The sequence below is a fragment of the Cupressus sempervirens genome, chromosome 10 (genome assembly GCF_028749045.1).
Source record: "Cupressus sempervirens isolate cs-2001-9-10 chromosome 10, ASM2874904v1, whole genome shotgun sequence".
NCBI lineage: Eukaryota > Viridiplantae > Streptophyta > Pinopsida > Cupressales > Cupressaceae > Cupressus > Cupressus sempervirens.
The window spans coordinates 126,374,653-126,390,153 of record NC_143127.1 but is presented as its reverse complement, the minus strand read 5'-3'; the positions used below and the strand labels follow the sequence as shown (position 1 = coordinate 126,390,153).

Below are 15,501 nucleotides of genomic sequence, written 5' to 3'. Positions count from 1 at the left end.
ATGAATGCACATTAATAATAATTTCTTGTAAATTAAAACGATTCATAATTTGTTGAAAGTTAGAAATGGTAAAAATTAGAAATTTCTATTAGAAAAAAAAGCAAACAAAAGTAGGAGTTTCTTTTAAAATTAATATTTTAGATAGAACTATTAAGTAAAAAAAATTTAAAAATAAAGTTTGTATTCCAAAAAAAATAGCCTTACAAGACACATTTGTTTGAACCAATAAAATAAAGATAAATGCAATTTTAAAATTAAAAAATTATCACATAAACTTTCGATACATTTAATTTATTTAATAAAGTATAATAATAAAATAATATTGATCAATAGACTTCAATTCAATGCAATAATATTACCTAAACACAATACTAAAAAGATAATGCCCACATATGTGTATTCCTAATAGATGTTTCCATACATGTACATAGCAAGTATCTAGATACAACCACTAAATATGAAAACTTGTAAACTTTCGTAATTTTTTAATCTATCGCATGAAGTAGACATAGGGATTGTTTGCTTTGATTTTATTCCAATCTTCTCCGCCGTCACTCAATCTCTTTCTAAATTCATCGGTTCCTGACTCAAAATAATTCAACTCCTTTAGTCTTCTCAGTCCTTCGAATCCCTTTGGAAGATTCTTCACTTTCGGACACTCCCGCAGACGGAAAATCTCCAACGCGTCCATCGCTCCATCCTCCAAATCCGGCAACTCCTCCAAAAGAGGAAAGTCTTCAGTGAGCAGAAATCGCAGCTTCGGAAATCCCGAAGACTTTGCAAATGACTTGGGCAATTCTCTGCAATTCCCATTCCCATATATTTTCAGCTCCACCAAATTAGGCATTGCTTCAAATGCCGGATAATCGCCAGTGCCACAAGCACAATAAAACAATACGAGTTGTCTCAGATTTACCAGCATACACACCCACCTCGGCACGGCGAATTTCCGCACATAGAGTGTCTCCAGATCTTGCAGGGCACTCATATTCTGCGGCAGCTTCGGTTCTGTAGAGAGACGAGATGCTATTGACAGGTGGCGCATCGCTATCATCTTACAAAGGATTCCATCTTCGATGCTTTTCATCTCCTTCTCCTGCCTAACTTGTAAGCTTAGCTCTTGGAGGCCCGTTAATTTGACAGCATCCTCCAACGTCAACAGCCCATCCTCTTCAACGGAGAGCCTCATGTCCTCCGACCTCAGTACCCGCAAAGACATCAGCTCTGATACTCCCTTCGGCATTTTATTCCTCACTTCATCGTGGCAGTACTTTACATTCAAATGCTCCAGACATTTCAATTCTCTTATCCACTCAGGCACCCTTCGCAGACGTCGGCACTGAAATAGATCAAGAAAGAGGAGACTCTTCATACTCCTCACACAGATTGGTATCTCTGTAATCTTTGTGCATGATAAATTTAACAGCTTCAGAAGTTTCAGCTTTGCGACACAGTGGGGCAATGATGAGATGTTAGTTTCACTCAAGTCCAGAACCCTCAATAATCTGACAGGGCTCAAGAAGTTTGCCTCGATTTTATCAAGGGGATTTTTATTAAGTGAAAGAGTGCGAAGAGATCTGCTGGGACAAGAAGCCTTCATGGGCGCGATGCCCATATCTATGCCTCTTTTGGGGAGCAAGATTCTTTTCGCAGATGTTAACTCATCTTCAACAGCAAATGTACATCTGTTTTCTTTAGATATATCAACTGCCAAATCAAACAACAAGTCGTGGATCTTGCAATATTTGACTAGACCCCAACCCTCCCATACTTCAAGCAAGCACAGATTGCCCAATTGACATAAATAACCCCAACCTACATCCCATTGATTCTTACTCTGGAGAATGAATCCTTCCACAATCCAGAGACTTATGAGATATTCACAATCTATAATCTCATCCTCGGCAAAGAAGGACAAATAAGAAAAACAAGGCTTGAGAGGTGAGGGCAAAGAGTCATAACTGAGTCTCAGAATCTCTATGATGCGGTAGTCCGGATCGGCGAGCTCTTTCTGTTGGCGCAGCTCTGACTGTTTGAGCTGAGACAATTTAGACTTCCACTTTCTTGTATCTGTGCAGCCGGAGAGAGAAGCTCCTATTGTCTTCAGCGCCAACGGTAGACAGCCGCATTGCTTTTCAACAGGGCGAGCCACCTCTTCAATGTAATGTGGTGGGACATTTTGGGCGTAATCTGGGAATGCATGAGCGCAGAACAACTCCCAACTCTCTTCCTCAGATAAAAGCTCCATTTCATAAATAGAGGCACCAAGATTTACGCAAACATCCCTACTTCTCGTTGTAACCAACACTTTACATTGGCTCCCATGGCCAATCGGAAGTCCGAGGCTTGTAATGATGTTATCTCCCCGCGCCGCCCTCCAAACATCATCCAGCACGATGAGAGACTTTACTTTCTGTAAAGCGGCATGAATCATCTCCGCAGCTCGCTCCTCAGTTAAGTCCTTCACCTCTAAACTACCCACATGCGACGCTAAATCACACTGTAGTCGATGAACGGAATATGATTGTGATATGGAAAGCCACATCGAAAGCTCATACCTTTCTTTGATTCTGTCAAACAGGTGGTGGAGAAGAAACGTCTTCCCTGCTCCGCCCATTCCCACCACGGTAATGACAGGAACAGTTGATTCATCTATGAGGGACATGAGGTGTTGAATCTTGGGCTCGATAGCCACTGGGTGTGAAACGTTGGGCAGGAGACTATTTCCCTTCCACGCTTCACCTGCTGCTGTACTGCTTGATGCCTGGTCGGATCCAGACGGCACCAGATCACGGAAAAGCTTCAGCTGCTTTCCATCTTTTGTAATGGACTCGATTGCTTCTTTTACTTCTTGAATCCTTTTCCCCATTCTGTAGCGGAAGACTAATTCAGCAGGATTGCATGAGAAGCAGGAGTGAATTGCATGAGATCCGGTGTAAAGGGAGCGAACAGCACATTCTTCCACAATGTCCTCTGCATCCCACGCCACGTCCCTCACGCTCAGCAGCCATTCTCTGATACCTTCATCGTCTCGTGCATGCGGAAGTTTATCGGTATACTTGAGCCCACCGCTTATAATTCTTAGTCTCTTCTTCAGCCACTCGAAATCCCTCTTGAAGTTGCAGATTAGCGCAGCCTCTCCAGCTGCTTGTTGGACTATCATCTCAGTAAGTTTGCCAATAACAGCTTGTGAAATTGCGTCTGCCATAATTTATCTGGTTATTAATGATCTCCCAAATTCCTACACACACCCAACTGCAACCGATCGAAGGTGCTTAAAATTTTACAACCCTGTCTGCACTCTGCTATTGAAGAATAGCCCTCAAGCTTCCGTGAGTCGAAGAGATTCCTTTTGTGGAAAGAATGTAATTTGATAGGAAGCATTGTTCGAGTGTCCAATCATACTATTGTAAATGTGTTCCTTGTTTTTAAACAGTCATAATTCAATTCTTATTCATATTCTATTCCTAACTTGTATATCGGATATTGGTAAGTTCATTTTACAAGCATGAATAAAAGAAACCGACGTTGATCTGGCCAAAAAATCCTTCCCGATTGGTAAATCTGAACGGTTTTAACACAGAATTGAAAAAAAATTGTACTCTTGATTATTAGACGTAAAAGAGTAAATTCAAAATAAAAGTATTCCATCTTCTTTATGAGCTTTTTTTGGGCATTTCTGTCCACTTGATTACAATACATTGTTATATTGAAACTGAAAGCCTACGTAATTTGGTGGGCTATTATTCTTTATTCAAACATGTTGTCCATCAATCAATATCAGGGAATGTTAGCAATAATTTCTTTCTTCCGGACGTCTCCATTTATCTTTATCATGTCCCACTTATTATTATTCCAAGTGTTTTTGCTTTACGTTGTCTAAGGTATTCAAAATCTTTCCAAATCTTTTTTACTTCATCTATTCTTCTGCTTTTCTTTATCTGATGTCATCGTTCCATGTATTGTCTAGTTTCTTTATTGGATACAAACAACGGTTCATAATTTGTTTATGTAAGGTACCACTTATAGATTGATTGTGATTGGTCAATGAGTAGTTCATGTTTAAATGAAGCGATCTCTCTATCTTGTTTCATCTCTTATTTCTTTGGGTTCTTCAATTTCTATTATATATTCATGTTATTTATTTTTATATTTAGTAAATATTTCGTGTTACTATCAAACAATTAGTTCATTCTTTGAAAATCATTCATACAAATTTATCCTATGGTCTTATGTACTTTTTTCCATTAAAATAAATTTTAATTTTTTCCTATTCATAATGGTATGAAACTAAGTATGTGGGCTTGCCTAATGATATTTTGAAAGAAGAAAATATTTTCATTTCAATCATATTCAAGCTGAACCAAGTTCAAATAGACTCAACTAGTTCAAAATAGTTCAATTAGTTCAAAGCAGTTCATATGGTTCTACAAGTTTAGTGTTGCAAGTAGTCCAATGATTTCAAAGGTTCAAGAAGGTTCAATAGTACATGTAGGTGCACTTGAGTTTGAAATGGTTTGGACTAATTCATAACAATTCAAAGAGACTCACAAGCTCAACAAGGCAAAAATTTCAATGATATGAAGGTATACATTCAAAGTGTAGGTTCAGTAGTTCAGAGTTTAGGTTTGAAGCACAAGTTCAGTGATTCCATCTGGTACATTATGGTTTTGGTTTCTTTCTATAGATGTTTCCAAGATCATGCAGGTGAAATACAATTCAAAGTGGTTCCACTAGGTTCAAAATGGTCCATACAAGTTGAACAAGGTTCGAAGGGTGCACAATGGTTTAAATTGGTTCAGTAGGCTCCAACCAGTTCAACAGGTTTGATGTATTTCAACAAGTTCAATCATGTTCATCAATTAAAGAATATGACATGGTTATAGTAAATACGAGTTGTAACAAATGATTTGGAAACCCAAGAATTAGAATATATCTAGAATAAATCATTAATCCATCAAATGGATATAAGAAAAGATGGCAAATATAAGATTGATGCTAGTAACATTAATCTTAACAATTATGATTTGTGACAATTTGATGGACCTTCAAATACTAGTGAATAATTCTTGACTTGAATAATATTTTCAAAATTTCTTGGGTTAGAATGTGGAGAATTAGGATTGCAACAACTATCCAAAAATGAAGGATATCTAATGGTGGGATAAATAGTTATGCCCCCATAGTGAAACCTATTCTGGCTGTCAAAAATATTTTGATCCACCCAACATAAAGTATATCTTCAATTTTTTTTAACATATTCAAATGCCACTTGTTGAATAAAGAGGGATATAGTATAAGATAAATGTGCTCACGTTGTTATAAACTATATTTATAATTTCATGAATGGGTATCACAAACATGGGAAATCCTATTAAAGGTTTCATTCCACAATTCAATTATAAAACTAAAATAACCATCCAACAAAACTATATTATTGTAAAAATATGGTTAAAATGGGGGTTCTTTTTTTCATTAAACTGAGTGCTATAGAGGAGGAGATATTTTGATCTATTTTTTGAGCAATGAGTAGGGTTTATATTTCTTTTTTAGTACCATTTGTTATGCAAATTTGGAGTCTATGAGCTCATCTTTTGATATTGAATAAATAGGGAAATGTTTTTGAGTCTATGAACTTTTGGACTATTTCCTTTCGGTTATATTGAGTTGTGCCTCATATGATCGACTATAACTTCATTTTCCATGCAAATAGATGGTTGATAGTGGAGCTTTGTTCTCTAGTTTAGTCATTCATTGGAAAGGGATATAAACTCTTTGTGTTTTCATTTTTAGTCTTAGTTTGTGAATGTGAGGAATGGGTTGTGTATCACTTCCTTGTATCTTCTTTCTTTGTATTTAAGATTTTTTGCATCTATTATGTGTTTACGGGTAGATGTTTGTAAGCCTTTACTTCATTCAGGTTATTAAAATCATTGTCTAAATTCATACATATCCAAAGAAGGGAATTGTACCTTCATATCGAAAGTCAGAGGGCACTTATGTAATTTAACTACAAAGTGACCCAACTATTAGTAGCTAAATCTTGTCTTCCCAATCTGGCATTCAAGATTCATTTCTAAGGTTGATCTTGCAAAATACAAATATGTTTACTAACATATTGTTAGAAATAATAGTCCACAAAGATAACTAAGAGGGGGGCAGGTGAATTAGTTATCCAATAATTCAAGCATTTATCCACTTTAAATAATCTTAACCATTCAACCAAAGTAAATAAAAACCATACAAAGATGCACATACACAATTACCCTAGATATGTTAACTAGCGAAACCCTTGATTAGAGGGAAAGCCCCGGTGGGAATGATGCCCACAAGATGATGTAGTAATATAAATATTCCTTGTTAGAGGATGTACCTTGTTAGGATTCTATTACAACATTTAGTACATATGAGTCCCTATTAGGGGACTTTGAATCCTTCTTAGAAGATTCCATCCCTATTAGGAGTTGTAGAAGACAAGATTAGGACCCATTGTCCAAACAGCTTCTAGAGTAAGATTACCAAACTCATTGTCCAACTAATCTCTCAACTATTCCTTGCAGAATAATTGTATGTATTGTAATTTAACTTCTTTCCTCTATCTTGTCAACTAGACCAATTACTATCTAACCTTGTAGACCAGGTCACAAACCTCAGATCCAAGTATCAAACTTCAGATCACATAATTAAACTTCAACAATGAAGTTTCATTCACATTCACTCTGCTCTACTTACCTTTTCATTCTGTTCTTTGCAATTTCTTCATGTATCATATACATATCATCACAATAAAGGAAAATGTCCTTCCTTTATATCGAATCCATAAAAGAATTCCTTGAAATGGCTATTACATCTTCTCAATTAATTATTATAGGACCTCATTAAGAAAATGTTACACTTAGCAATAACATTAATCTTTTGTCTTGTAACTTGAATAACTTTCCATACATTCAATATTATGATGATTGAGCTTAGCTACATTAGCTCTAGAATGTCAGCTTCACATCTTTAACTTCAGCTCCATAGAATAACAACTCTACTAAGAGATATAACAAGTATACCAAAACATACCTCTGTAAACTCTATCTTAGAACAGTCTTCACCAAAACTTGCATAACTTCTTCCAAACATAATATCTTATGCTTCTTAGGTTAGATGCATACATTTAACCTTTCTTAGTGAAAGTACGCAATGATCTATTTGTACCAACTTGGTCTTTCCATTATTCTTCTATCAAATACCACAGAAAACTATTGTGTTTACATTAATGACAAACACAGTCATGAATGTAACATATCATCATGGTAATGATCTAATCATGTTTCTACAATACTCCCCCATGGAAGTATCATCAGCATTCATGCTTCCAAAAATCTCCCCCTTTGGCATTGATGGCAACATATATGAAAAACATCTAGTTCCAAAAATACCAACTATAAAAGATTGTTAATCTTTCTTTTCAAATCCTCTTCATCAATCATTTTTCCCCATTGATATACGTCAATATTCTCTATGTTGTACTTCTCCTAAACTATATTTCTTGTCTGAAACTATATTCTCCAAACTATTTTTCATTCTGTACTTCTCCCCCATTGACATCAATGTCAAAGGTTTCAGAAACCATCAATCTCTATAACAACTTTCTCTAACCTACTCAAGTGTCTAAAGACACTTTTAAAAACAACATCGAAAAAGAGTCCTAGATGAATATATTCACCACAGATACTCCCTGTAATGCCTCGCCAAGGGATCCAAAAGAAATAACCTAATGTTTTACTAATTTTGCCAACATTTTTTTTTTGAAACAAGAAAGAATAACATACACATCAAACACATAGTAGTGGAAGCAACAACATACAATCAACTAGAAGCATACATAATAGGTTACATTTCTTAAGGATCCCATGACATTGAATTACATTTAGATTTAATCTAATACTAAGTCCATCAAATACCACATTCATATGAAAGAATAATTATAAAGTCCAATGTCCATAAAACATTATACATTTGTTCCAAATGCCTCTTGGCAAATTAATTCAGAATGCTCAATCATCCACTATACATGTCACAGGGTATGAAAGGCTTAAAAGAATATACATATGTAGAAATAGAAATACATCATCCTCCTCGAATCCATGATACAAGCGCAATAAAATAAATGAAACCATCCACTATACACGATATATCCATCCATCATAAAAGGTACAAACATCCATCATAAAATATAACCATCCATCATAATGATACATAGATAGAATGAAAGAAATTGTACACAAGGAAGCTCTAGCCATAGTGACTACGAACGGATCTCAATGGTAAGAGTGAAAAAGCACTACCACCCGACCGCATGGAACCTAAATGACCCACTCCCATTGTGTTGAGGAGATAGTGTCAAGTCCCAAATAGGATATCAATCCAAACATCAAAATACTCTCTAAGTCTAGGAAATCCTAAAATTATTCTAACTCAAAGGTTCTAAGACAAGTCGATACCAAATTCCCAGAGGCACACAAGACACATAGGAAACCTACTATGTAAGAAAGCAAGTGTCATTGCATGAATCACGCTTAGAGTTACCCGAGTAGTCCCTTAGGACCCTCAAGTCCCTAATGATCCTAATGCGACCACTAGTATCCTCTCATACTGACAAGGCATACTACAGAATGCAAGGTCGCAACCAAGTGTTCTCTCTACTCCCATCCTAGTTTGTACTAGCACTCGAGGCATGGGTGAGAACATATAAAACTCTTATTAGGTTCATTTTAATCTCATTTAGTGTAAATGTTTTCGCTTATTAAACAACTTACAATGAGTTACCCTAGCAACCACTTAGGGCTCTGAACCCCATTGCAAGCCATTTCCCAACACTACAAGTAGATAACCTACCCTAGGCTCAAAAAATCACAAATCAAGAAGCATATAAATATCACCTCAGCCCTATACAAGTGACTAGAAAGCGTCAAAAGATATTAAACAATAATCACATCAGTTCTCTACAAGCAACTGGAAAACATCAAAGATAAATCACAATATAAATATGTTCTCAATGAGCAATTGGAAAGTATCCCATAACAATATTGATCAATGACTCAAATGGTTAAGTCAAACATGTCACAACATTACATCACCAAGATCAAAGCAAACACTTTAGTCCCATCAAGGTGATTGGAAAGTAACCCAAGTATAATTGATTGAGGACTCAAAAATGGTCAATTTAGATATCCCATAGCATAAATCTCGCCATCTCACAAGGTGCTAAAAATAGTAATCAACAATATAAACACACTCAACATAGAACATACCATCACATACCATGGTTAAGTTAAAGTAATCAAGATTGAGATCAACATCAGCATAACATCTCAAGCACATAACCTCCAAGCCTCTGGTAGATGTCCTATAACTGGTCAACAATCTAGGGTGAACCCACAATAATGGGTTCCACTTTAGTGGGATGAAGGAAAAATTAAAAAATTGTAAAAAACGGAAATCATAACTTTCATATGTGCGTAGTTAAAACATGTCATAGTGAACATTCAAAACAAATTTAATAGATGTTTGCTGCAAACATACTTAATTAAGTATGTTTGTAGTGAACATATTCAAAATGAAAATCCAACATTAAAACGTCATTTTCTACCCATTATTATTCATTTTAAAGGCATTGACACAAGGGTTGGAGTGAACGTACAATAATGGTGAGCGCTCGCCTATCATTTTCCTTTAGATTCTCATCCTCGCACTATTTAGGTATGTGTATATATTATTATTTTAATGTTTTTTACACTTTTAATATTTTCAAAGCATATTTTAATATATTTTTTACATTCTTAATGTTTTCAAAGCATATTTTAATGTTAATTTAATATTTTTATTATTTATTTATGTTAAACTTAATTATATTAATTTAGAAAAATTAGAAAAATATTAGAAAAAAAAATTAGAAAACATTAGAAAAACATTATTAAAAATATTAAAAATCAAATTTAGAAAACATTAGAAAAAACATTAGAAAAACATTAGAAAATTTATAATCATATAAAATTTAGAAAAAAAAATTAGAAAAAAATTAGAAAAGCATTAGAAATTTTATTAATATAAATTTTAGAAAACAAATTTAGAAAAACATTAGAAAATTTATAATAATATAAAATTTAGTTAACAAATTTAGAAAAACATTAGAAAATTTATAATAATATAATATTAGAAAAATATTAGAAAATATATTTTTTTTAAATAGTTTAGAATTTAATATTAGAAAACTATGAGAAAATAAATTAGGATTTAAACATTACAAAATATTAGAAAAAAATTAGAAAAAAACAATAGAAAATAGTTTTATAAACATTAGCCTTGAAAATTAGAAATCATTAGAAAAATATTTTAAAATATTTTTTAAAAATAGTGTAGAAAATAAAATTTAGAAAAGTATTTGTTTTATTAGACAAATATTAGTTTAATTAGAAAAAAAAATTAGAAAATTATTTTTATTTATAAAAATATTATAAAAAACAAATTTAGAAAAATATTAGTTTTATTAGAAAAAATTAGAAAAAAATTTACATTTTTAAATATTAGAAAAACATTAGAAAATATATTTAAAAATATTAGTTTGAAAAATATTTAAAAACTATAAGAAAATATTGGAGGAAAACATCAGAAAATATTAGAAACATATTTTCAATATTCATATAAATTTATTAATGTTAATGTACTGTTAGATTAGGTGAAAAACTAATCTCCCAAGAACACCTGCATGGATAACCTTGTCACATGGATGAAGCAAAGAACAAAGGCAAGGAAAAATCAAGGAGGCCAAAAAGTCAGATCCATCTTATGGACATGCAAAGAGCAATATCTCATATAATCCAATAAGTGAATGTTTAAAATACAAAGAGGTGAATCCTTATAAAGGAATCATGAAACCCAAAAAGGGAAACTAAAGCCTAAAAAAGCTAGGGTTGCACAGTATAATTAATAAAATATTAATTATATGCACCTATAAGATAGCTTAAGAAAACTAGAGTAATAGGAAACTTAATTAATTAAATCAAAGTGATTTAATTAATAAGTTAGAACAAATAATTACTCTAACACCCCCCCTTAAGCGAAGCTTGGGAGGAAGCTAACCTAGCATAGCTATGAAAGAGAATTGGGTCCCAGCAACAAGGCTAGATCAGGGACCCAATCACAACAAAATCTCTATAAAGAGGAGAAATAGAGAAAACCACATGGGAAAAACCCTACTCCAAAAAGAGATAGAAAAGAATGTTCCAGAAGAAGGAACAAAGAGATTAGAAGAGAATCATTGAAGCATGAAGAACTGCAAAACTCTGTCAAAATGCTGATCTGTAGAACCTCCATGGAAATAGAAGGCACGAACCATCAACCAAAAGAACCTCCATAGAAATAGAAGGCATGAACCATCAACCAAAGAAGCATAGAACATCAATATAACCTCCCCTTAAGGCAAGTGAGGTGACAGGCAACTGAAACGATGGGCCAAGAATCTCCTACAACACAGGAGCCAAATACATCGAGAGTGAGGTACAAAACACCAATAAAGGCACGTGTCATCGACACTGCATGAGTATTTAGAGAAAGAGGGCCTATAAGCGGCAAACAACTATCCCCCCCATGGCACTTTATAAAATAGTGCGAGTACAACGAATCACATTGATGAAAAGGATCCCGAAACGCAAGGGTGGCACTTTAACTCAATGCGTTGCATAAAGATGCTTACAATGAATATCAACAATGATCAGAAAAAACATAAGGCTGAAACAACAGAAGTTAAAGCCCAAAACGAAGCAACTGAAGCAACAAAATCGATCTCTAGACTTGAAACAAACAGAATATCCACCAGAATGCTAAAATGCAAAAGACTGAATAGGATTTTCCTGGAACAAAATCTGGAACAACAACTAGCATCAATAGAAAGAGCACAGAAAGAGCTTTCCAGTGATATAACGAAATCCAAAATCGGAGATCGGAAGCTCAAGATATGCCTCCCGGAGTGCAAAATAGAAAATCCATCTTTGACTACCAAAATAGGAAACCAAACTGCATCAAAACCCAAAAAAACCTATACCATCATCTCCGTCTTGGAACCATCTTTTCGGCGCATTTTTTGGATTGAAAAAATACGTCTGTATGCTCAAGTTATGGAGAAAAAACCTCCAGGGCCTCTGAAAATGCAAAAAATTATTATCTTTTAATAAAAAAACAATTAAAAAAACAAAGAACCTCCACCACCACTGCACCGCCGGCGGAGCGGAGGCCGGGTGGTGGGAGGGCGGAGCGGAGGCCGCCATGGGCGGGGCTGCGGTGGTGCCGCGGTGGGAACCGCCAGCAGAGCCGCTGCGGGCCGCTGGCAGACCGCCAGCGGTTGCCGCCAGTGGTGACCGCTAGTGGCTTTGTTGCGGTTTCTTAACCGCAGCGGCTTAAAATAGCCACAAAATCAATTTTTTTTGCAATTTTTGCCTCCCACTACTCCGAAAAATGTAGCTTCTGAAACGCTTCAACAAACCACGAACAGCAAGCAGCAAGCTTGCTCTGATACCATGTTAGAATTAGGTGAAAAACTAATCTCCTAAGAACACCTGCATGCATAACCCTATCACATGGATGAGGCAAAGAACAGAGGCAAGGAAAAATCAAGGAGGCCAAAAAGCCAGATCCATCTTATGGACATGCAAAGAGCAATATCTCATATAATCCAATAAGTGAATGTTTAAAATACAAAGAGATGAATCCTTATAAAGGAATCATGAAACCCGAAAACAGAAACTAAAGCCTAAAAAAGCTAGGGTTGCACAATATAATTAATAAAATATTAATTATATGCACCTACAAGATAGCTTAAGAAAACTAGAGTAATAGGCAACTTAATTAATTAAATCAAAGTGATTTAATTAATAAGTTAGAACAAATAATTACTCTAACATGTACATGTTATTGATTTTTTAATACATCTTAATCTTTTATGTTTACGTATATGTTTTATTCACGTTTCTGTATATGTTATTCATCTTAATGCCTTATTCATGTTTTCAATATTCATGTTTATGTATATGTTATTCATCTTTATGCCTTATCTAAACTGTGTAATTAACTATATTTAATGACATACATCTTAAGGGGAGATCCTATATTATACATAAGAATGTCAATTAAAATGTATATATTTTATTTCATAGATATATGTATATATGTTCATGTTAAATGTAGACATGTATGTTTTCAATATTCATGTTTATGTATATGTTAAATTCATCTTAATGTCTTCATGTAAGTGTAATTAAATGAAATATCTTAAGGGTTAAGATCCTAAATTATACATAAGAATGTAGATCAAAATGTATTTTTTATTTTGAACATAGATGTATGTATATTTGTTCATTTTAAAACTAGACATGTACATGTTTTTAATATTCACATTTTTATATGTACATATGTTATTGATCTTAATGTCTTATAACTAAGTGTAATTAACTATATTTAATGGCATGTCATAAGAATGTAGATTAATGTATATTTAATTTCATAAATGTACATGTAAATATGTTCATGTTAAATGTAGACACATGTATGTTTTCAATATTCATGTTTATGTATATGTTATTATTTTTAATTCTTTAATCTAAGTATATAATAACTATATTCAATGACATGTCTTAAGGGGAGATCCTAAATTATACATATATAAGAATGTAGATTAATGCATAGGTAAGAATATAGCATACATACATACATAAGAACATATAAAGAGTATGACCTAAAGAATACATGTTACAACATTTAATTAATAAAAGTTAATTATATCTTGAACATAACTTGATTATATACAAACATAAAGAATGTACATCATATAAGAACATAAAGATTATATATGTATAAATGCATAACAACATTAACTTGATCATAAAAAAATATAAACAATGTCTAGACATAACCCTAAAACTAACTATAACCAAGCTAAAAGATAACTCTAACCATGTAACCCTTTAACCCTAACTCAAACTCTAAACCTAATTTCTAACCCTAACTTGAAAACTCTAACCCTAATTTCAAACTCCTACATATTTACACTTTCTTAAGACCAATTATATATACATGTCCACACTAGTAGCTCGAAAACAAAGAGAGGTACCTAGATCTACTTCTATTAAATATGTTAACAAAGAGAAGGAAGATATGATACAAGAAGTTTATGCAAGGTTCACAACATTGTCTATCCATTTTAATTCTTTTGTATCTACCTAACTTAGTCATCACCAGATGTCATACCCATGGCTCTAAATGATCTAATTGTAAAGTTACCCATGTTATGTTGCCCCTAGAAAAATAATAGTCAAAATGGAGTATGCACATGAGTTGTATTCGATATACGTGATCATTCATCAAAGACCATAATTCACAATTCGTTACTATAAGTTTCTTCAATCCTCAACTAGATTCAATAAACATGCTTTGATACCAAATGAGAGAGCTAATCTCTAGTTGCTTAGATTTGAAGCACATAATGGAACCCATCACATCTCTAACTAATTCTTGGCATCTCCAGTTGCTTACATTTTTTCGCTACTAATAATGAGACCCATTGCTTCTTATGAATGTATTACAAATAAAAGTAAGAAATAAATATTACAAATTATTCTTTTAATAAATCCTAAGTGTCTTATGATGCTTTCCAATGATGTTGGAGCAATGTTAATGACACCTTAATCCTACTAATTTATAGTATTTGACATAAAATATAATTGACATTTTGGGAAGATTGTATTTCATAAAAGAGGGTTTTTATATGAAGTTTCAATCTAGAATAATAAGTAAATATATAGCTAATTTAACACATTTTCATTTTTGAAAGTTTATTTTGAATAAATTATTCTTAGAAGAGATTTGTTTGACAAGAAGCAATTGTGAAGGTTAGGTTCTAATCTCGTGGCTTATTATTCAATTTTCTAAGGTTCAACTACATCATCCTCACCCACATAGCAATGGATATTTCAAAGTCTCTTTATCGTAAAAGCCCAGAGGTTGTTTGAACCTTAGTAGAAACATTAATAAAAAAAATATTTAGCCATCATATTAGACCTTGGAAAACATATCTCGTGATAAAAGATTGAGAATCTTCTAAATGATTTAAAAACTAGTTTGGATAAAAGCTTGAAAATAAGGGATTAAAAAAGGTGTCAAAGGTTAACTTCTTTTTTCCTTGAGATAACCTAAACTTGAACATCTAGATGAAAATTTGGAGATATGGTTAAAATTAGTAATATAAAAATTCAGTGCACATGCATTTTTTATTTCATAAATCTAAATTAAAATACAACATCTTTAATCAAATGATGCTATTTTCACTTATTTGAAAACAAAACACATAAATGAAATATAGAAAATATTTTCAAAACATGTCATAATATTGATAAGTATAAGACATTCTCATGAGAAATGGATTCATGCGAATCACTACTCTTGAAACATGGGTCAATGAGA

General features: G+C 33.3%; 1 protein-coding gene across 1 annotated transcript; it reads right to left on the bottom strand.

Annotated features, from left to right (window-relative positions):
- Positions 1-281: 281 nt before the first annotated feature.
- Positions 282-3,410, bottom strand: LOC149532943 (disease resistance protein RPM1-like). The gene has a single exon (XM_089806724.1). It carries the CDS (start codon positions 3,206-3,208, stop codon positions 491-493), a length of 2,718 nt encoding a protein of 905 aa, XP_089662850.1. The 5' UTR covers positions 3,209-3,410; the 3' UTR covers positions 282-490.
- Between the last annotated feature and the right edge of the window lie 12,091 nt (positions 3,411-15,501).

Bases quoted from the DNA above. Each gene is read 5' to 3' on its own strand.
- LOC149532943 (XM_089806724.1), bottom strand. From the start codon at position 3,208: ATGGCAGACGCAATTTCACAAGCTGTTATTGGCAAACTTACTGAGATG.